Below are 22,920 nucleotides of genomic sequence, written 5' to 3' on the forward strand. Positions count from 1 at the left end.
TTTACTTTCCACGTTGGTCCATAATAACGTATCTTTATGACATCACGTGCAGTTCCATTCAGTGCTGCTCACGATTGTTAATATAAAACTCTACTAGAAGGTGGGTGCATGACTATTCACTAGGATTTGTATATTATAGGTTAGTTCTCACGTGTTCATTTTTATGGACGGGAACCATCCCCGCACAGCCAAGGGAGGCGGCGACGAGGCGTCCATGTTGCCTGGTGCGCACCACCAGCGCAACAAAATCCTGGCTATCCACTGCATTTTATATGGACGATAGGCGTCAACTTATAGACAATACTGGGACGCTAGAAAGCTCCGGAGATGGCACAACAGTGTCCGGCTTCAATGCTTCGGGCAAAAAGGAGGAGAACCAGGCGTTGACTACCTGTCTCGCAATCGGTATTGCGCTGCTATGGCCATGGAACTGCCTCCTGAGTGCCTCGCTGTTTTTCCAGCAAACGCTCTTCACGGACTCCACGGTATACGCAGCGATCTACACTAGTACAATGATGACTACTAGCACGGGTGCGAGCCTAGTTTACAATTTCTACTTATCGCAGAGGCAGTCTGGCTATGTCAACCGCGTGAGTCGTGGCTTGGAGTGTCAGGCCGGCGTTTTCGGGGCTCTGTGTGTGTTGGTACTGGCGCATCGCGCAATTCCGATGCCGCTCACATTTGTGCTGCTCATGGCACTGGTGTTGCTAAGCTCCCTCGCCACCACAATGACGCAGAATGGCATCATGGCAATCACGAACATCTACGGCCCCAGCTACAGCAGGGCGGTCATGGTCGGACAGGCAATAGCCGGCGTGCTACCCTCCGTAGTCATGTTCGTACTGTCGCTGGCTACCCAGCAGGAGCGCCAGAGTTCCGGCAGTGCCATCGTGTACTTTCTGAGTACAGTAGGCATATCTGTCACCGCATTACTTCTTTACCGCAGCAGCTCCCTCCATGCGGGGCTTGTGACTCCCGCCCAGGCCATCCACGTACCATTCCGATTGCTGTACTCGCGCCTGCAGGCCGTCGTACTCTCTATATTCATCACCTTCCTGTTCTCACTGTCTTTCCCCGTTTTCGCCAATGCGACTTTGGCTGCTGTTCTCCTTCCTAACTCGCAATTTATCCCACTGGCCTTCACCATTTGGAACGCTGGCGATCTCTTCGGGCGCCTGGTGGCAGATCGGCCATGGGTTCAGGCTGCTAGCATACCCCACAGGCTACTCGCAGCGTCGGCCTTGCGTGGCTTCATGATTCCTGTGTTCTTTCTTTTCAATATCAATGGCACTCATCCTCACTCCGGCCTGCTTTTGGACCTTCTATATCTCTTTTGGCATCTCTTTTTTGGCCTGACTAACGGTTTATTTATTACTTTGGCGTTCATGAGCGTAAGCGCCCTTCTCGACAGCGATGACCAGCGCAAGGCGGCCAGCGGTTTTACTAACCTCTTCCTGGCCCTCGGTCTAACCTGCGGCAGCATTTTCAGCTACCTTGTTGTTTTCCTTCTGCCCTCGGTCCACTAGGCTGGCCGTCGTATGTCTTTCCCTGTCCACATGTCAACCAACACCTTGCTAGATACGTCCCTGACGCCAGTCGCAAACTGCTGCGCTCGGTGTCCCTATATAACTCTTGATAGACGTTTAGTTGTGCCGCAGGCGGCTAACACCTCCCAAATGGCAAGATACTCCTCTGTTGTATGCTTGAATCGTCTGGCACCATTCAACTCATCGTCAATATCTGTCCGGTTCTTCTGTCCGGCGCTGACACTGGCCCTGTCCGATTCCGTAGGAAACGAGGTACATTTTGGTAATCGAACACGTATAATTTTCCTTTTTTGAAGGCTTTCTTTAGCATATATTACATTTCAGAGATGGTTACAGCACCTAGTGCGGTATTTATTTAGAAGTCTCCTCTGTATTAGCTACAGTAGCGGGTCCGAGCAATATGCAGGTGAACACCGCAATGCACGACAGGGACGAAATGTCGACGACTGGCTACCAGAGGCACGAGGCAGGGCCAGCTAACAAAAGGGGAAAGGCAAGCGCGGAGGACGGCGCAGGGGTGCAGGAGGAGGATGTATCCAAGTTACGGGAGGTCCAGCAAGAACGCAATCCGCTATACAAACTGGAGGCGTTTGTGATGCCGGTGCTGTTCACGTTGTTGGCGCTGTATACGCGGATGCACAAGATCGGGGCGAACAACCGAGTAGTGTGGGATGAAGCGCACTTCGGGAAGTTTGGGTCGTATTATCTGCGCCACGAGTTCTACCATGACGTGCATCCGCCGCTTGGCAAGATGCTGGTTGGGCTCTCGGGGTATATTGCGGGTTACAACGGATCGTGGGACTTCCCGTCGGGCGAGGAGTACCCGGAATACATCGACTACGTGAAAATGCGTATGTTTAACGCGGTATTCTCTGCTATGTGCGCTCCAGTTGCATACTTCACTGGTAAGGCGATTGGTTTTTCGCTGCCAACGGTTTGGCTGTTCTCGATTCTGGTTGTATTTGAAAACTCGTATGCGACGTTGGGTCGCTTCATTCTTTTGGATTCGATGCTCTTGTTTTTCACTGTATGCTCTTTCTACACATTTGTGCTGTTCCACAATGAGCGCCATCGGCCGTTTGGGCGGAAGTGGTGGAAGTGGCTGTTCTTCTTAGGCGTCTCGCTTGGCTGCACGATATCTGTCAAGATGGTGGGCTTGTTTATCATTTCAGTGGTGGGGATTTACACTGTGGTTGATTTGTGGAATAAGCTTAGCGAGCCCAATATGAGCGTGTCGCGCTTTGCTGGTCATTTCTCTGCTCGCGCTCTCTGTCTCATCGTGGTCCCATTCATGGTCTTTTTGTTTTGCTTTAAGCTTCATTTTGAATTTCTGTCCGTCAGCGGTACCGGTGATGCGATGATGCCCTCTCTTTTCCAGGCTGGTTTGTCCGGTTCAAGTGTAGGTATTGGCCCGCGTGATATTGCAGTCGGCAGCTCTCTTGTGTCCATCAAGAACCAAGCTCTGGGAGGTACGCTATTGCATTCTCATGTACAAACCTATCCTTCGGGTTCCAGCCAGCAGCAGGTCACAACTTATGGACACAATGATTCCAATAACAACTGGGTCTTCGATAGAATAAGAGGACTTCCAGCATGGAGCATAAACGAAACGGAACATGAATTTGTGCAAGACGGCCGTCCATACAGGTTAGTGCATGCGAACACAGGTCGGAACTTGCACACTCATCCTATCCCTGCACCTGTATCCAAGACACATTGGGAAGTGTCTGGTTATGGAGACGCTCAGGTCGGTGATCCAAAAGACAACTGGATCATTGAGTTCGTTAGCCAGCCTAGCGACGAGGACAAGTCTGTTCTACACACCATATCCACCTCCTTCCGTATCAAGAACGTAGAGATGGGTTGTTACTTGGCGCAAACCGGGCCTTCCTTGCCAGAATGGGGTTTCAGACAGGGCGAAGTCGCTTGTATATCTAACCCATTCAAGAGAGACAAGAGAACCTGGTGGAATATAGAGACAAACGTGAATGAAAGATTGCCGCCGATGCCAGAGGACTTCAAGTATCCGAAGACTAGCTTTTTCAAAGACTTTGTCCATTTGAATTTGGCAATGATGGCCACTAACAATGCCCTTGTTCCCGACCCAGACAAGTTAGACCAGTTGGCTTCGTCTGCATGGCAATGGCCCACGCTAAATGTGGGTATCAGACTGTGCAGCTGGGCAGATGATGTCAGAAAGTACTTCTTGATAGGTTCTCCTGCGTCCACTTGGCCTTCTACTGCTGCGGTTGGTGTATTTTGCCTCATCACGGTTTACTACCTATTGAAATGGCAGAGACAATTGGTCCTATTCCAGGCCTCCGATGACGCAAATATTTTCCTAATGGGAGGTATCTATCCGCTTTTGGGCTGGGGTTTGCACTATCTGCCTTTCGCTGTGATGGGTAGAGTCACTTATGTTCACCACTACCTACCTGCGCTGTACTTTGCTTTATTGATCTTGGCATACGTGTTTGAAGCAAGCCTCAGAGCTGCAAGGCAGAGCCAGAAGTCCTACTGGAAGATTTTGGTTTACGTCGTCTACGCGGTTTATTACTGCACTATCATTTGTGGTTTTTACTATTTCTACCCTATCACCGTCGGGATGGAAGGTCCATCATCTAACTACAAGCACCTGAACTGGTTGAAAACCTGGAGCATCGCTTGAATGTACATATACAGAACTTGGATAGTAATTCCTGTTTATTTTGTTGCGCCTTTTTTTAGTACGAAGAGTAATTGCAATTATGTCCAATTCTTATAAGCGTAGTTCGGCGGCCTTGGGCGTATCGTCAACAATTCTCATTGTGTAATTCGATCCGTATCTAGTAGTTCAGAGACTTTTCGCACGCAGACACGGTGCCCGAGGCTCGCATCCTCAACTGCCGGCAGAGCAGAGGGGCTTTCCCCGCCGATGCAGAGTGTAGAAGATTCACTTATGAACATCATGTCCCTCGCAGCGCTGCCAGATGTCCCTAGGGAAGAAGGCCCTTCGCGGACTGCGGGCGGCTGGGTCGGGCTCGCAGCCACAGGCGCACGAACAGCAGGATTCGATTCGGGACCAGATACAACTCGAGAGCTGCCGGACACTTCACTTACACTCGCTGAAACCGCCTCATCGTAGCTTGGAGGATACAAAAACTTAACTTGCTGATACTTGGGAGGCACCTCATCGTCCCACGATATACCCAGGCCCGAGCGCTCGGTCATGGTCAGCTTGAACTGCATCCTCAACACGCGGGCAGCGCCGGTCGGCGTGCCCACGATGCGCTTGTCCGCACCGGCCGTGGATCCATCCGGCTCCAGACCTGGAGAGTGCTCTTCCGCGGAGGCGCGGAACATCGAGTTGTTCCGGTTCGCAAACATCGGCGACAGCTCCGCCAGCCGCTGGTCGGCATGGCTCCCCGCCAGGCCGGCCGGTTTGGCCTCGGCCAGCGCCTCGCCCTGGCCCTCGCCCTCGCCCTGAGCCTCGCCCTTCGAAAGCAGCTGTCCGTTGGTATAGTGCAGCATCTCCTCTGCAACAATGATCTCCACCAGCAGCAGGTGGTTCACGGAGATGCCCAGTGTCGGGTCCTCAACGTCGCACGTGACATTAACGGGCGCCTGCCCGCGCGCGAGGTACGGGCTCGTGGTCGAGACCATGTTCACCGGGTTCGTGACCCCCGAGTTCAGCTTCATGCAGTCGATCTCCATCACCAGCTCGATCTTGCCGGAGCCGCTGAAGTCGCTCTTCCAGCCGCTGCGGATGTCCGTCCCCGCGATCGTGCGCACCTCCTCGATGTAGTGCGACGTCTCCTGCTTGCGCTCCTCCTCTAGCTGCTGCTGCCTGATCCGCGCCTGCAGCTCCTGCAGTTCCTGCTGCATCGCGTGGTCGCTGGGGTGGATGAACGCGCTCTGCGTGTCCGCGTCGTCGTCCATGTTCCCCACGTCCGCCTCCTGCCGCGCCGCCGCCGAGCCCGCGTCGAACGGCAGCGGGTCCTCTACCGTCGCCACCGACACCGTCACCTGCGGGCCCATGTCCGGCGTCCGCTTGATTGGCTTCGCCGGTTTCTTCAGGTTGCGCGCCGTCTTGGCGCGCACCTCCTCCTCCAGAGCCCGTAGCCTCGCCCGGTGCGCCGCGCACGCGTGCGACCGCACCCGCACCTTCTCGTCGATCCGCCATGTCAGCCGCCGCATCCGCCATCGCCGGTCCGCGCAGCACACGCCACCCAGCTGCAGCTCCAGCGGGATCGTCGACCGCGGGTAGATCACGCTCGGCAGCACCGCCGTCGCGGTCACGTCCGTCGGCGGGAACACGCGCAGCGAGTTGCGGTCCGGCCCACGCAGGATGCTGCGCGTCACCAGCACCGGCAGCCGCAGCTCCCGCCGCCGCTCCTCCCCACCGCCCGCCCTGTACACCGCGTCCGCCACCAGCTCGTACCGGATCTGCGTCGCCCCCGCAGACCCCAGCGTGCTCGTGGCCGGCAGCTCCCCCGCCAGCAGGTGCGAGAACGGGTACGCGTGCCGGCCACCCGCCAGCTCCGCCGCCTGCGCAACCACCTCCCACCGCGCCAGCTCCCGCCGCCGTTCCCTGCACGCCGCGCAGCTGCCGAGCGGCCCGGCCACAAACGGCCGCCCGTACGTCACCTGCTGCTCCAACACCAGCGTCAGCCGCGCCACCACGCACCCGCCCGCCTCTGCGCCCGCCCCTTGCACATGCACTGTTACGAGCCCGCTCAGAAGCGCCCCTGCCGACTCCGTCGGCGGCCCGTACAGCACGCAGGGGGGGGACTCGATCTCCAGTCCGAGCTCCACCACGTGATCGCTGCCGCCCGCGCTACCGCGCCGACCCGTCGCTACTAGCCGCGGGAACACCATCTTGCTGCTGTCTGCGGTGTGCTCGCTGGGTTCGCCGCCACCGCCCGCTTGTGCGCTCCACCTTGGCACCACGCAAAAAGAAACCTGCGTAGCTCCCCGCGCCCAGCCCAGCCGCGCAGCTAGCTTCCCGCGCGGCCCGCGATACTCCGTTGTACCTTGGGCCGAGAGTCACAAAGCAGCGGGCTGCCGCACGGCGAGCAGGCACTTGGGCCACTGTCTGCATTGTGAGCGGCGCCAGGCCTGGTGCTCGCGGGCCGCCTTTCGTGCACGGCAATAAGTAAATACGCGGCAGAGGCGTAAACGCGAAAACAGAGCTACAGGCGGCCCGGGCAGAGAGCAGGCAGCCGTTCTGGGTTTGTTTGTTTGTGTTCCACGGAATGCGCTTTTCCTGTACGAGAGCGCATGAGCGGTGGCCTCGCCTGTAGCAAGTACTTATTGTTGAGTTCTCATCGGCGAGTTGCGGTACCTGCACCCGTGGTACTGCAGTAGACGGATCACCGTTGCGGGCTCCGGCAGTATATAACGCAGAGCCGAACGCCAGCATGAGAGCGGAGGGCAACGACATGGCAGAGAGCGGCAGGGCGGTATTCAGCGCCGCAGACTACTACCCGGCGCCGTCGGGACGTGTGATCACGTACGCGGCGGGCGGGCGGGGGCGCCAGATAATGGCGGCCGACGTGACGGCGCTGGTGGCGGCGCTGACGTCGCCGGTGGACGGGGTGGAGTACGAGCTGTTCGCAGACTTCTTTTTGGTCTATCGGAACTTCCTGGAGGCGCGGCGGCTGCTGGAGCTGCTGGAGGCGCGGTTCGATTGGTCGCTGGGCGAGATCGGGGCGGGGCGGGCGAAGGCGCGAGTGGTGGGGGAGATCACGCTGGTGCGGACGTTTGTGCTGCTGCGGCACTGGGTGATCAACTACTTTGCGCAGGACTTCCTGCCGGACGTGGCGCTGCGCGAGCGTTTCTTGGCGTTCGTGAACGGGCTGGGCGGGGCGGCGGGCGGGACGCGGCCGAAGATCGTGGCGAATATCGTGGTGAGCCTCAAGAAGACGTGGGCGTACACTGTGCGTCTGATCTGGGACGACCTGGACCTGGAGCGGGAGTTCGAGCTGCGCAGCGCGGACGCGTGGCTGCAGTTCCAGATCCCGGACGTGACGCAGCTGAAAACGGAGGCAGGGCTCCAGCGCGACAGCCGGCTGAGCTTCTACGCGCGGCAGAGCAGCACGAACCCGAGCTTCCGCAACGAAAGCGTGCTGTCGCTATACCGGCCCAAGGACAACTTCCAGCTGCCGGTGCGCAACAACGACTACAACATCAAGCAAGGGACGCGCATCAAGAAGCGCACGGCGAGCATGTTCTTGTATCCGCAAGACAGCTTGAACGCCCCGTCCGGAAACCAAAAGCCGCAATGCTCGCTCGAGCCGCCGTTTCCCGCTCATAGTCATGTGCGGAAAATCAGCCACATCTCGAAGGTGACCAACGTGTCCAATGTCATCAAGGAGGTTGCGTATCCGACCTCGCCCGCAGTGGAGAGTTTTTTTCCGCCGACGCCATCCAAGAAGCTGGAGTTTACCGTGAATTCGACCTACGTGCCACCTGCCGCTGCGGAATGCAGCCGCGAACCCAGCGCGCAGAAGAAGCCGAGGAGTCCCAATGGGTATCGTGCCGTTACGGGGCTGCTTTCGAAGTGGAGAATGAATCATTTGTCTAGACACAAAGCATGCGACCGCACCAGCACCGTAGAACCGGCTATGGACAACCTGATCAAGTATGTGTTTTCGATCTCCTCGTTGGAGAGCCCGAAGGGCGATATCCAAGAAGAGAGAGAGATCTCGCCGTCAAAATTTGACATTCTCAGCGCACGCACAATAGAAGAGGTAGAGCATCTGATCACGGTGGAGAACGAGGTTTTGCAGAAAGTGACAGCGCATGAAGGTAAGGTTCCAATCACTTCGTCATCGGCACGCGAGGCACGTTTTCCGCCCTTACTGAACGAGGCTCCATTGCTGGACCAGGCTCCGCTCGGAAACGGCCAAGAGTACAGTGTGATTGATAATCTAAATTTGTACAGGACCGTGAGCACCATTGCGACATCAGTGATTAAATTGACTCGCACCGCCTCTCAGAGACAGACAAAGGTTACTCTACCTCCGCCTCCACCATTACGCCAACGGCCTACTTCTTTATCTGCATTTAGGGGAAGTAGTTCACGAATGCTGCTATCGGACTCTCTTCGTAGGGATGGGTACCAAAACAGCAAAGCCAGCCTCCACCTACGGCCTCTAGCATCCGCTGACGAGAACGCAGAGGGTTCTTCCGTTCAAGCCTCAAATCCTCCCCAGGTTATCTTCCACACACATGCCCTGATCAAAACGCCAACTGATAAAGTATTTGATGCTAAGGCTGTGGAAGACACGTCTCCCAAGACATCTCTCGTCAGTACGCAAGTGACAGATGCGCGGCCTCCATCGTATGAGTCAACCATTACCTATGATTCGGATCTGCAGGATATTACCATGCGCGACTATAATACCAGTAATCAAACGGAGAACCACAACGATGGCACTCTAGATACCAACCAACCAATCTTGAACAGAAAGACGAACCATTCCAACCTCAGGGAATTTTTATTTGAAGCGTCCACTTCAGGGTCCCCAGCAGCTCATACGACGCAGGAGCCGACTGATGAGTCCACTGGCAGATTAGGCGCTTGTCCTACAGTAATGCGCTCCATCTCAGAACCGATCCCAACTGTTATGAGGTCTAATAATGGCGATACGCACACTAAGGCGAAGCCGGAGTTTAATATACAGTCCCATGATGATACCTTTAGCAGGAAACCGATGCGGCCATCCCTGCTATCACCTCCCATTAACATTAGAGGTTCTTTTGATACCCTACATCGTAAGAATGTGCCTGCCCCGATATCTGTTCCTCCAAATCCAGTGACGAAAAACGCCTCTGTAAGCCCAGCCAGTGGAAGGATCAGCATTATAAAGAAGTCGGGGAATCGCACCTCTCCGACTACCCGATCGCCATTACTTGATACCACTTCAGCGTTCATGGAAAAAACTGATTCCTTCGCAAAACAAGAGGCGAGCTTAAATGCTTTGGAAAATGATTTACAGGCGATACTGATCACTACCGGACGACGCTCTAGCACATTTTCCAAATCTGGGACAGATTCGACTATAGCGACCAATGTATTATTGGAATCCATCCAGACGAGTCCACAGAAAAATACCCATCTCATGACAAATATCTCCGAAGATGATTCTGCATCAAATACAGATACCAAGCCTATGGAATTTTCGTCTGTTGGCATTGAATCGAGTGCCAGTAACAGCAGTTCGTTTGCAGATGCCTTGTGTGAACCGGCAAACAGAAGTTCGCCTTCCCATAATCCATATTCAGGGCAATGCACTACGATAGAAGACCGCTATAGACGCTCCCGGTTTGCTAGTCAACCGGACTCATTACTTGGCTACATCAATGAGAACGGTAATAAATACATCTTTTCACCAGGAGAGACCGCAGAAGATGCATCACCTAAAAAGGATATGGAAACGCTGAAAACAAAATTCATGACCACTAAGGAACCTCCGGTATGCCCATCAGGCAATGATGCAGACCTTGCACTCATTATTTCAAAGCTGAAAGAGACAAATCCTTCAGCTGAGAGAATAGAAACAGAGAATCCGAACGATGATGCAAATAATTTAACCCCTCCAGCAACCTCTAGTTCAAATAATGAAAACAGTTCAGATCCAGTTGCAGTTGCACTTATGAAATTAGAAGGGACATTTGCTAAGCCCGCCAAAGAGGACAATACTGCTTCGAAATTGAACAGCCCACGTAGTAGTGTGTTAGCAAAAGAAGTCGAAAAGCTTGATTTCCAAAAATGGCGATTTCCCTCTTCTAAGACTATGAATAAACGACAATCCATGTTTATCGAAAGAAGGCGTACTATGACGGACATATTTTCCTCTGCTACAGAGGACACTTCTTCTGAAGAACAAAGCCCTAAACTGTCAGACCGTGAAATACGGGAGTTGCTAGAAACCTACAAACTGCAAGATCCGAGACTAAACATAAAGAATGTTGAACACCATGTCCCATTTATTTTAATGTATGATTCATGTTCCATCGCTAAGCAAATGACGTTGATTGAGCGAGAAGTAATGAATGAAATAGACTGGAAAGACCTCCTTGACCTTAACATGAAGAAGTCCCTACCAAGGGTGACGAGTTGGCTTCAGTTGTTATTGCATAATGAAGAGTTGTCAGGCATAGATCTTGCGATTGCTAGGTTCAATCTTACTGTTGATTGGATAATTTCTGAACTGGTCATGACTACGGATATTAAGCTACGAAGAAACGCTATTCAAAGATTAATCCACGTTGCGGAACATTGCCGAATGTATCAAAATTATAATACCGTCATGGAAATAGTTCTTGCATTAAACTCGGTCGTTGTTCAGAAGTTTACCAGCTCATGGCGCTTAATTGAGCCAGCTGACATGCTCACATGGGAGCACTTAAAAAGTATCCCAAGCTTGGACCGCAATTATCACAACGTGCGCAACCTACTCAACAGTATTGATCCTATTAAGGGGTGTATACCCTTCTTGGTAGTCTACCTCTCGGACCTGGCATTAAACTCTGAGAAACGCGACTGGATTGTCCCAAATGAAATTGTTAACTACAATAAGTTCCAGACTAATGTTCAAATTGTGAAGAACTTCATACAGCGAGTCCAGTGGGCAAGGTTTTATGATATACGGGCCGACGAGGACTTATTGAGCAAATGCGTGTATATCAGTGCGTTGTCTCATGAGGAAATTGGATATTTAACTTCCTTTTAATAATGCTGGATGGCTGTCACTCCTTTTGTAAATTCATTCATATGTGATGTCTATGACCGTCGGATCAAATTTAGAGTACTTTATTTAATAATATATATCATAATATAATAAGGACAATACAAATATATATATGTCTTTGTAATAAAGAAAACTTCAAGTTTCTAGAAGAAGTTCCATGAATCACGTTCTGTAGCAATAAGAGAGCTTAAAGATACCACAAATGAAGCGTGTTCTGAAACTTACCAAGTTCTTTGACGTTCACTAGTGTCTAAAATTGTCTAGCCTTCTTTAAAAGACGCAAGTACATTTCATGCATGTATATATTGTGTTTAGGCTAAGCATATATAGCCTATATTCATATCTAAATGTGTTTAGGCACAGATCAAAAATACATAAATCATCTCATTCGGTGAAATAGTCCACTTCCGCTTGGCTCGTGTAATAATCCCCATCGTTCAGATACTTCAAATCCTCAACGGGTCTCTCGCCATGAGGAGTGATTCTGACGCCATGTCTAGAAACAGGCTCTTCCCAATCAATGATGGCCGAATGGTTAACACGCCTATTGTCCCAGACAGTTACAGTACCAGGTTCCCAGCTTGCCCTTAACTGGAGATCATGCGTGTTCTCGATGATATTATATATAAAATCTAGCAGCAGATCGGATTCAGTTTGCTTGAGCTCCACAATCTTTCTTGTAAACCCTCTATTCACGAAGAAGCTTTTTGTCTTGAGCACAGGATGGACACGCACTAATGGATGAATGTGTGCGACCGGTTCTCTCCGTTGAATTCCACCCTGTTCTTGCGCATTCTGGGCTTGCTCTTTAGCGCTATGCAGTACGTGTAGCTTACTCAGAAAGTCCTGAAGAGGAGGCGAAAGCCTATTAAATGCTTCCGTGGCATCGCTAAACAAAGTATCTCCTCCCCCATCGGGCCCTTCTAGAACTGTGAAGAATGTGTAAGACGGTGGTTGTAACTCATATGACACATCCGAGTGGAAACGTATGGAGCTATGGTGGTCACGGAAAACCCTCTCAAATTCCTTTCTGTCGGGGCGTCTAAATGTGACATGTAGATATGGATGGCCTGCAGGAGCGCCAGAGGTTTGGTGAACATGTAATTTTCCGAAATGGGAACCATACTGCTCGAAGTAACCCGGGCCCTTGGATGCAAAGTCCTGGTCTCTAAAGACTAAGACTCCCCTTTGTGAAGCCAACAGTGCCAATTCGTCCTTTCCGGCAGCATCCAAGGAGGAAAGTTGCAAGCCACGAACCTCGCTTCCGAACCGGGGCGTTATTTTAGAAATTTGGACGTTCTCATTCAAAAACCTCGGTAACTGAGGATCTGCTCTGAGAGCAGGATCCAAATACTTATGGAATACTAAGGGCGGGTACTTTTGCGAATGATCCCAAGTTGGAAGAAATTTGGGGAACTTCGAATTTAAAATATAACGATTTGCCAATCTTAATATTCCGTCGTCGCCAACCTCATCCTGTTCAGCAAAAAAATGGGTATCAAAATTACCATTAGCACCATTCCCAGCTCCTACTCTAACTGTCATCTTGTCTAGTCTACTCTTTAAAATGAAGGCCGGCAACTACTGGGCCTACATCAGACTTATATATCTGCACGTATTACATATTTGATCTGTGGTTGGTTTGTCTTGCGATAGCTAGTAACTCATAACAAAGTATTCCGACCATGGCTCTCTGTGTCTTCCATGCAGACACGGAGACTCGGTGCTTCTTATTGCTCCTCCGCATGAACGTGACAGCGGTCACCGTCTTCAAGATAGCAGTATTATCACGTGACCTATATATCCACAATTACCTACAGGAAATTATTCTGTGGGCTAAGTCTTCAGTAATAGACCTGCTAAGCAACTACGCAGCAGTGCTGGTGTTGCGTGCGTTGAACGCAGGAGCCACATCGTGACCCAAAATTATGAAAACGACAAAATGGCTACCATAAGCTAGCGACTACAAATGAGGTATGCAGACAAAAAAAGTCACAGCAGCACAGTGACTTCGAGGACTACTCGTAAGGTCCACGTTGACTACGGTCCGTACAATATTTTACGACAAGTGCAGCCTGAAACCGCATTTGCAACTGGAAATGTTGTTTGACCGACAAAAACCTGAACATAGACTACAAATAAAGCAAATTTGTATGCACCCACTCTTACATATTACTTACGAACCGGTTTGCCTCTGCAGCAATTAATAGCCTTCCCTCTGTCGCTAGCCTTCCCTTAGTCACTAGCTTTCCCTGAGTCGCTAGCGTCCAAGCACCAGACCCCCCACTCTGCACAGTGCAGCCTAACAAAGAGGTGAAATTTGCCCCCCCCCCCCCCCCCCAAACTCGTCACAAACCTTACACCCAGGGACACAAGCCACAGCCGAGCGCATACATGACATTCTGCACTGCGGCTCATTCTGCAGGTGATAGGCTGCCCGAGATTTCTTAGCAGGAATCCTAGCAGGAATCCTCCGGCCGATCTGAGAAGCATTTCGATACAGCTTTTTCTGACCAGCAGGCAAATACAGGTCACGGCCGGTGCATGTCCATGCTTAGAGCTTCTCCTTTTAGGGGCCACGAACAATGCCCAGGTGGTTTCGCACGTCGTACAGCACGAATCGCGTATGGTAACGGGATGAAACATCCAGTAGGCGCAGAAGGGCGGTATCTGATACCGGAACTGTTGTGTAACACCGTATGCAGTAGGGGCGTTGCCAGCGACCTAAACAGCCGCGCGAGTGTACGGATCCAGCTTATCATGCTCAAGTGGTGAGATGTCTACAATTCTACCTGGGTTGCCTTCCACGAATTAGCTACACACACACAAGTAGCTAATAAAAGCGCGTATACAAACGTTGGCAAGCGGCTAGGTGACACTTGTCTTTGTAGCCCAAGCTCTACCCCGCAGCAGTTCGATATTCTTCTGCTGAAAGAGCTGTGAGGATAGCTTTCGGAATAATGGTGCTTCTCGCAAGAATAGTAGGTGGGCATTGTTGCACCGCATCGGTGCGCACGTTACAAATATCGTCTGCGCTTTGTATGACCTGAAGATATTTGGGCGTGAATGCAAGCGCTTTATTCTCGACATCAGCAAGCAGGACAAAGCTGCGGTCGATGAATTCGGGTCGTGTGCCGATTTTGGTTTGCTTTCTAAGTTGCGGCGCAGCGGCTTGCAACCCACAAATTGGTGGGGCTTATGAACCGAAGCTAAGTCCGCAACAGATGACTAAGGTCTATAGAGGGACATGTTCCTAGCTTTGCGCGATCCAGCTACAGGCTTCCGCATCGGCAAAAGAGCACAGGTCATGGGTGATAGAATGGTCCGGATGCGAAAAGATACACATGCGCCTTGGATATAAAGAATCATAATCCAACAACGCACAGGCGACAGCCTGCTGGCGTCTGTTGATCAACGACAATGACAATCGTTAAGATCATCGTATGCACTCAGTTGTATTCTAGCATAGCCCGTGCGATTGCCGTGATTTCGAACGATGATGACAGGCAAATCACCATGAGGAGCCGAGGATTCTCCGCTAAATTCAGCTGCATTTGCAACAAAGATGGCGTGTTTCTATGCGAGCCCCTTCACACGGGCGTAAAACATGTTCGAAATGCTGCTCGCTCTGCCTTGCGCTGCGTGTGCCCTCAGCCAGACGGTCTGTTTGCTTCTAATGTGGGGGAGAGTCGTTCTACTCACGTGTTCAGCGTGCTGAATAACTTGCCTATCCTTACAGCTGCTGACCTGAGGCAATGCACGTTTCCAAGTCCAATAGTCTACGGGCCCGAAGGTTGTCGCGAATGCACAGTGATCGGTAATCTATTACTACAGCCCACTGCAAGCGTACAGACAACCTACAATGACGGCGCGTTGTACAATAAAATCAATTCCGCTTGCTCGACCGTTAACCCAAAGCTATACCGTACCTTGTGTCCTTCCCTGTTTCCATTAGCCGTTGCATGTGCTTTTTTACTGTGATTACAGAGCCTTTCTGTAGAATGTGTACGTGAATTTAATACTAGAGAGCTATAAAGCTCTCTTGTTCTTGTAATGTCTGTTTCAGAAGATAAAAGGTAACACCAGAAAACGAGGTACGACCCAAACGGCTATTGGACTACGAACTGGACAAAAACTAAGAGTCGTAAGTAAGAAACTTGCTTGGATCTTACAAGATAAAGCACAATCCATGAAGCAGATTTCCCCAATAGTGCATCACGCTGAGAGCCACCATATTCGGCGAGTGTTATGGTATTTTACAGATGATTACTCTTTGCCGCGCCAGAATTTTCTTTAACGCACGAACGTCAGCGTCAGTGTCATTGTTCTGCACACCATGCTAGAAAATCATCGATAGACTGAAGAGTAGCCTGTATTTGTACCCGAAAATTAGTTTGTCCTTTTATTTAATTTACACGAAAGACAGGTTTCATGAACTCGGAAAGTAAATCTGCCTTCTTGTAAATATAGCGTTTTTAAAAGCTACGCTAATAGGAATCAAATGAGATATATTTAGCCCTTAGCCTATATATTATCAACAGCACAAAATCCCCTGTAGAACCGACTATAACATAACATACTGTAGTGAATATGAGGCAAGAAGTGGTGATCATCAACATGTTTTTGATCCATCCCCATCTCTACTTTTTATGTCAGCTGGTTTATTGGTAGTTATACATTGGAAGCATAAAAAGGTATTAATTTAAGTTGCCTCTTATTTGTATTACCGGAAATATTCATTTTCGCTTCATTTTCCGGGCTTACTTCCATTCAGATATGAGTCTTGATACTTTATTAGGGCGTATATGACCTCCTGTTTGAAAGTTAGTAAAAACCTACATAATTATAATCATTAAATACTTATTAATTCATTTGATTCAGGTTTATGAACAAATCTATAGGCCTTTGGCTATAACCAAGGCGTTTTTGAATTAAGACTAAAGCTCTAGAGACGGTAATATCCTGGCCTATATGGGAGAATAAGGAGGTTTCATTAGTTTAGGCTACGTATATTTTAGTTCTTGACAAGATCTTTCTACAGTTGCAATCTGAGAACTTAGACGCATCTTACTTTATATCTTGCAGATAATATGGGCGGAGATATGCTATAGTACGATGTATGCCTAGTGCCCGGGACTCCGGTTGTAACCTGCTAATTGAGGGGAGCTCCAGGTATTATTAATGGGGCATTGAGGTTTCTATTCTCATCAGTTATTGAGTAGTAACTACCGTCACCTTGAGCTTGTGATTAAGTGACTCTGACTCGTTATTTTTAACCGAAGGCATTAAGTTGCTTATGAGGCATGTCTTTCCGAGTATGCGCCCCGGCATTATAGGTGCCTATGAAAATCCTACGAGATCATCTTGGAAGTTTTTGTACGGATATTTCTAAGAGATTTACTTTATTTATGAAGGCACAGAAGCGCATATTTTCTCGGGGTTACGCGACATAATCTTCCGCGAAGTGTCCGGCTTGAAAGGTGAACCCGAAGAGGGCCTCACAACACCTCATCAAAGCATTAGAAAGTTAATATTCTTGAGGAGGGATAATATTCCTGAGCGGGCTCGATACGGTCAAAGCAAGATGGTTTAGTGCCGTGTACCAAACTGTTTTTATATCATCAGCTATATATTACTACTAGACCCAAATATTACCAAAGCGCTAGGATGCCTGTCCGACACCAGATGAAGTGGCACATCGACATCTCCCTATCTGTTGGATGCCTATGGACTGGAAGCGATAAATATCCAATGTTCATACGCGCTATCTTACTGGCCATTCAGTATGCTCAACTATTTATTGGGGAGAATTCACGAAGAGAGATTTACAATTTGATCTCAGGGAAAATAGAGCCGCTCCTTGATACCTGGGCTCTTCCATTACACACCTATCTCTTTTTGCATATCTGTTACTACTTTACACTTTCCATCGTCAGCTTTGTGGGCTGACATAATACTGCTATATCCACTACATATGATCTCAAGAAATACACATTGCTGCTCGTGCGCACTAAACAGAGCAAATTAACAAAGTAGAAACCCATGCCCATCAAATGCTAGCAGTTGCAGAAGCTTCCAAAGAATAGAGAAAATATAGAAAAGATACTGTCACAATCTATTTTCGGTTTACATATAAATGGGACATAAGTCCATTGTTTTTGCGTTTCTTGGGAGGTTATTGTCTACGGTTGTCATTTTATTGTAGATCCCTTGTAATGCCAGATAAAAACCGGCTTCAAGAAATTAGGCCTCATCATCGCCACCAAGTCTGAGCTAAGGTTGTTGCTCCTGGCCGTCGTCGCCACCATAGTCTTTCCGACATTCTGGATGCCAGCGTCCATCATTGCAATCAGGTTTCTGGTCACGGCGCTCAATGTTACCATCATAAGGCCTTTCCACTCCAATGCCTAGTCCTTTTTGCAAAGCAGGTCCCAGAGCGAGGATAGAGCTTGCACTTGTTAACAAAAAGATAGCACTGGATAATTTCATCTCGCACACTATATAGGGATATTCAATTTAGAAATCTATCCCCCAAGAAATGCGGTGCTTTTATGCCATTCATTGTAAAATAGACGGCTTCCTATTTCATATCGTTGCCTGCACATGTGGTGGCGCAATGGTGAATCTTCATAAGCCAGGCTAAAGTGACCCATCTGATGCACCCCCAATGGCTTTACTCATTCGTTATTCTTGCCCGGAAACAGCATATATTCCAGCCCTTCATAGAACTCATGTAACTAGCAGTTTAAAGGAGTCCAGCATTCCCTGATGAAGCATACATGCCACTCTGCTTACTCCAGTAAATTATGTATAACATCACCACATTTTCATGTACTAAAACCTGGCACTTTCCGATGCGAAAATCACCCCAGCTGTTTTACCGATCGAAAAACAATGGAACTTATTATACTGGCATTGGATATCCTTATTATGGAGGAATACACAAATTTGCTACTTCGCGCACCCTAACTCGGAATCCACAGTGCTGAATTACGGACACTATAGTGCGGCGAGTTCATCTGGTATAAATGGGATTATCGTTTCACAGGTCTCAACCAAGACGGCGATTTAAAAAACGGTTAGTAATTACTATTAGGCGACCTGCATTCTTTATCGGGGCCAGGGCGTGCACAGAACACATAGGACGCCAATAAGAGGTGTCTCGAGAGCCTTAAATCATTTGCTGCACACAAATATACTGGTCGTTTCGGGTAGTGAAGAGTCGCTTGCTGATAGTCACCATTCGAGTACTGGCGAAAAGATTCTTGAGACCGCGCCGGGCCTTTTTTGATTCGGAAGTTTAATTGAAGGACTGGTATGGATTCGGCAATGATGCTGTATTATAAGACCGGTTTTTCCGGGAAATTCGCTAATTTGTATCTTGTTCTAAATGGGAATTACGATATCGATTTCCTTGCGACTAGCTAGCACTGAATCTAGAATAAAAGGATAGTCATATGCAGGGCACTCGCAAGTCGAAATCTAAAAACAATAAAATTATGACACATTCTTATGTAAACTGAATATAGATAATATAAATATATTTTCTATGTTTTCTCTCTCCTCTGGCAGCTTCTGCGAGTCACCCCCGTCTGGTGCGTTCCCTTCCAAATACAGATGAGATCGCACTACAAAACATGGGGCTCTCAGCGCTTAGACATCCAACCTTAACCAGCAGGCTCGCAGGTACTTCAGTTACTCACTTCCCAACTCTCAAAGCGATTTTTTACTAGTGGTAAGGATACGAGGTAGCATGGGTTTCTACTTTGTTAAAGCTCCTCTGTTCAGCGTGCCCGAGCAGCAATGTGTATTTCTCGCGATCATATGTAGTGGATATAGCATTAATTTATCAGCCCCACAAGCCTGACGGTGGAAAGTATGAAGCTGTGGTAGGCTTTCAAAAAGAGATACATGTAGATTGAAAGGGTCCAGATAGAAAGGAACGGCCCTTCCATGTTCTTTGAGATCAACAGGAAAAAAGTGTGGAGCAGTGTGAAACGCAATGCTCCCAAACAAGAGAATGCAGTTTCCACAAGTACGCGACTGTACAGTGCAGACTTGCCAAAACTCTCACTTTTAACCAAGTCCAGGTATGACCTGACAACCATAAATACCAGGAGAGGATAGTAAAATATAAAGACAAAAGGGACCGCCATGACTAGTTTCCGTTCAAAAGATTTGAACCGGAGCTCAGCATCCGTGTCAGATACACGAGCAGAACCCTCGAAAGAGGATGCTGCCTCTTTCTCTTTATGCAGCACACGTTTGAAGGCCAGTTTGAAGGTTGCAGGTACCGAAACCCAGGCCACGACCAGGCACATAGCACGGACCTCCCAAGTAGTATGTTTTGCAATAGCATCCAGAGGCCCGAACTTAACTGATGGAAAGAGGTTTACTAAGCAACCACTAACACACAGTAACTCTGGATCAATTGCTAGCGGGTATATTGAACATAGTACCAAAGCCGTGAACTTCCATCCCTTCATCAGGCGCCCAGCCGGCACCATCAGCAGTATCATTAACCCAAACTGTATGCAACTGCAAAATATATAAGGTTCGAAGACGGAAGTGAACTCCTTCACATGTTCATCTTGGGGCAGTTGCCGGGGTATGGCCAAAACTAAGTAACAGAAAGCAACATGGCCGACGCAGAAGAATAGCCAGGATATGGCCAGTCTGTAATGGAATCGTTTCAGAGAAGTGTCTTTTACTTCATCAACCTTATGCTTTTCGATGAGGGGCCTGCTCTCTATCTCGCGCAGCATGTCGGCGATTGCGGGCAGCGGGCCAGTGTAAATAGCAGATTCAGCTGGCAGTTTTTATGGCGAACGCGGGGTGACTGCCGCGCCAGGAAACGCACGATGGTGTCGACGTACGAATGGCGCACAGTCCGCCTCTCCAAGTCTTTCTCGTTGGTGCTTCCCCGGAACCCTCAGACGTGTACGCAGGCACCCCACCACATATATCTCGCAGCGGGTGGCTTCGAGAAGGCCGCGCAGCACGCAGCCCCCAGATATCTCGCATCATGGCGATCCGGACAGTTACTCCGGCGCGCGCACTCCGGAAAAACTAGTTGCACGGTAGTGAATTGACAGACGTGCAGGCTTGGCATGTACACCCACTCGCTATTAGTCCGTGGCCAATGTAGCTTGCGCGGCACAGCTGAGCGTATCTCTGCGTGCGCGACTGAAAGATAGGAGACCTAACGCACCATCTATGTAGTACCTGAACCGATATATAGGTTAATTACTATAAAATACTATACTTTATGACATTAGATTTTCCAGGCGGAAAGTGCCGTTTGCGGTTCAAGATTGACTAGGTGTGGCGAGGCTACAAAAAACCACCCTAACGCTCTGGAATGTGGAGTTTATGGGGCCGTTAGCGAAGACTGCGGGGGATGGCGTGGGCCGTGGTAGCGCGATGACACGGCGGTCTGCCATAACGGTTTGGTTTCGGTGTATGGAGGGACAACCCCGGACAAGGCCTGCGCCGTCTACGCTGGGCACTGTGCCTTCACTGTGCCTTCAGATGCAGGGTAGTTCTCCACAGAGAGCTCTGCACAGGCTACTTCTCAGATTTCAACGCAGGGCACTCCTGCCGGCGGCTAGTTTTTCCGGGCGGTGTATTCGTGGGCAGGGCTCGCCGGACAGGGGCAGAGGCAGAGTCACGTAAGAAGGGCAGATGATGAAGGCAGGGTGGAGATAGAGGGTGCAGAGAATAGAGGGAGGGCAGAGGCAGACACAAGCACTGGCGCGCAACAGGCGGAGAGAGGACAGTCGCAGAGGCAGGACGCGTGAGGGAGATCGCGCGCGCGTGGAGGCGCGCAGCAGGCGGGTCTCTCAGTGGTGCACGGGGTGCACACTCTGGGGAGCGGCGTGCGCACTCCGCACAACGAGCCGCCGGGGCCTTGCCGGACAACGGTATAGCAGTCCTCAGAGGTATAGCGGCAGTCCTCGGAGATATAGCTACGACTATGATGATCAGGAAGCTGAGTACGAGTAAGGCCCAGACACGGTTTCGGCCGTGATGATGGCAATTGCCTTTGGAAAGGAGCGATATTGGTGATGGATCCGCACCAACACACTTCAAATGCTTGGATTCCTTCTATCTTCAATAAGATGACAAGCATGGACAGCGCGCTCTCAAAAAATAAATATAAACCAATAAATCTATGACCCATTTATATGCAAGCAAAACATAGATTATAGCAATATATGTTGTCTATGTTTGGTCTGTTCTCCGAAGCCTCTGCAAGCGGGGTTCGATGGCCGGATATATGAGCAGTATTCTTCGCGGGCTACTATAATGCCCTGTCCGACAAACAGCGCTCATCGTAGAATACAAGGCCTGCTGAGAGCTACGCGGCGCGCAGCGCGATATGAGACAGCCGAGCGCCGTGTCGGGTGCAACAGTAACTTGCGAAGGTTGCGAAGAATATGCCGCGGCGTGCACCACTGTAGAATACCTAGCCCTGCGTGACTCGCTTGCATGGATAAGCCAATAAATCCGCGAAACCACGAGAAATATGCCTGTGCTCGGTGTGACGTATGGTATGGATAAGGCTGCACGAGCGAAAATCTGAGCGTAGCTCTAAGCGCATCTGGCGGAGATGCGACCTAGCGCATGCCCGCAGGTTAGCGAGGGGCGGTGTAGCAAGGGGCCTGTGTGGGACTAGTGTAGGACGTAAGGAACATATGCTGGCTAACGGTATAAAAGGGGCTGGTCCGCGGTAGTGGCCGCTCCTGGATGTAACAGAGTAAGCCGCTACAAAGAGAGATGAAAGTATTCCAACTTGCAGCTTTAACTGGAATGTTAGCGACGAGCGTGTGGGCTTACCCTCATGAGTGCATCGCATACTGGCGGGCTCAAGGGATGAGCGAGGAATATGTCTATCGCCGGTGCTTCGAGATTTGGTGAAGCGCCGAGAAGCGTGGCGCACAGCTATGTAGTACCTGAAACCGATACATAGATAATTACTATAAAATACTATGCCCTATGACATGAGATTTTCCGTCAGTGAAAGTACCGTTTGCGGCGGTCTGCCATAACGGTTTGGTTTCGGTGTACGGAGGGACAACCCCGACAAGGCCTGCGGGGTCTATGCTGGGCACTGTCGCCCCAGATGCAGAGTAGTCTGCACAGAGAACTCCGCACAGGCTGCTTCTCAGATTTTGACGCAGGGCACTCCTGCCGGCGGCTAGTTTTCCGGGCGGTGTATTCGTGGGCAGGGCAGGTGCAGGCAGAAGCAGCAGCGCGCAACAGGCATATGAATGTGGTGTATGGGTCTCTCAGCGGTGTGGTGTATGGGTCTCTCAGCGGTGTGGTGTATGGGTCTCTCAACGGTGTGGTGTATGGGTCTCTCAGCGGTGTGGTGTATGGGTCTCTCAGCGGTGTGGTGTATGGGTCTCTCAGCGGTGTGGTGTATGGGTCTCTCAACGGTGTGGTGTATGGGTCTCTCAGCGGTGTGGTGTATGGGTCTCTCAACGGTGTGGTGTATGGGTCTCTCAGCGGTGTGGTGTATGGGTCTCTCAGCGGTGTGGTGTATGGGTCTCTCAGCGGTGTGGTGTATGGGTCTCTCAGCGGTGTGGTGTATGGGTCTCTCAGCGGTGTGGTGTATGGGTCTCTCAGCGGTG

General features: G+C 50.2%; 5 protein-coding genes across 5 annotated transcripts, besides 2 other annotated features; 3 read left to right on the plus strand and 2 right to left on the minus strand.

Moving 5' to 3' along the window:
* Window positions 1-272: 272 nt before the first annotated feature.
* On the plus strand, window positions 273-1,526 carry FUN26 (nucleoside transmembrane transporter FUN26; the record flags this gene model as incomplete). Its single annotated transcript, NM_209044.1, has 1 exon — window positions 273-1,526. One exon carries the CDS (start codon window positions 273-275, stop codon window positions 1,524-1,526), a length of 1,254 nt encoding a protein of 417 aa, NP_983691.1.
* Window positions 1,527-1,947: 421 nt separating this feature from the next.
* On the plus strand, window positions 1,948-4,215 carry PMT2 (dolichyl-phosphate-mannose-protein mannosyltransferase PMT2; the record flags this gene model as incomplete). The annotated part of the gene is made up of 1 exon (NM_209045.2): window positions 1,948-4,215. One exon carries the CDS (start codon window positions 1,948-1,950, stop codon window positions 4,213-4,215), a length of 2,268 nt encoding a protein of 755 aa, NP_983692.1.
* Window positions 4,216-4,349: 134 nt separating this feature from the next.
* Window positions 4,350-6,404, minus strand: LDB19 (Ldb19p; the record flags this gene model as incomplete). Its single annotated transcript, NM_209046.1, has 1 exon — window positions 4,350-6,404. The coding sequence occupies one exon, from the start codon at window positions 6,402-6,404 to the stop codon at window positions 4,350-4,352; it is 2,055 nt and encodes a 684-aa protein (NP_983693.1).
* A 542-nt stretch (window positions 6,405-6,946) lies between these two features.
* Window positions 6,947-11,266, plus strand: LTE1 (mitotic regulator LTE1; the record flags this gene model as incomplete). The annotated part of the gene is made up of 1 exon (NM_209047.1): window positions 6,947-11,266. The coding sequence occupies one exon, from the start codon at window positions 6,947-6,949 to the stop codon at window positions 11,264-11,266; it is 4,320 nt and encodes a 1,439-aa protein (NP_983694.1).
* A 402-nt stretch (window positions 11,267-11,668) lies between these two features.
* Window positions 11,669-12,829, minus strand: JLP1 (sulfonate dioxygenase; the record flags this gene model as incomplete). Its single annotated transcript, NM_209048.2, has 1 exon — window positions 11,669-12,829. The coding sequence occupies one exon, from the start codon at window positions 12,827-12,829 to the stop codon at window positions 11,669-11,671; it is 1,161 nt and encodes a 386-aa protein (NP_983695.2).
* Window positions 12,830-12,928: 99 nt separating this feature from the next.
* Window positions 12,929-22,557: a telomere (Chromosome III right subtelomeric sequence. Shares some sequence similarity with other subtelomeric regions.).
* Window positions 22,558-22,920: a telomere (Chromosome III right end terminal telomere repeat. Composed of approximately 20 copies of a 24 base repeat unit, and occasionally sequence varients of this repeat.).

Source organism: Eremothecium gossypii, chromosome III, assembly GCF_000091025.4.
Source record: "Eremothecium gossypii ATCC 10895 chromosome III, complete sequence".
Taxonomy (NCBI): domain Eukaryota; kingdom Fungi; phylum Ascomycota; class Saccharomycetes; order Saccharomycetales; family Saccharomycetaceae; genus Eremothecium; species Eremothecium gossypii.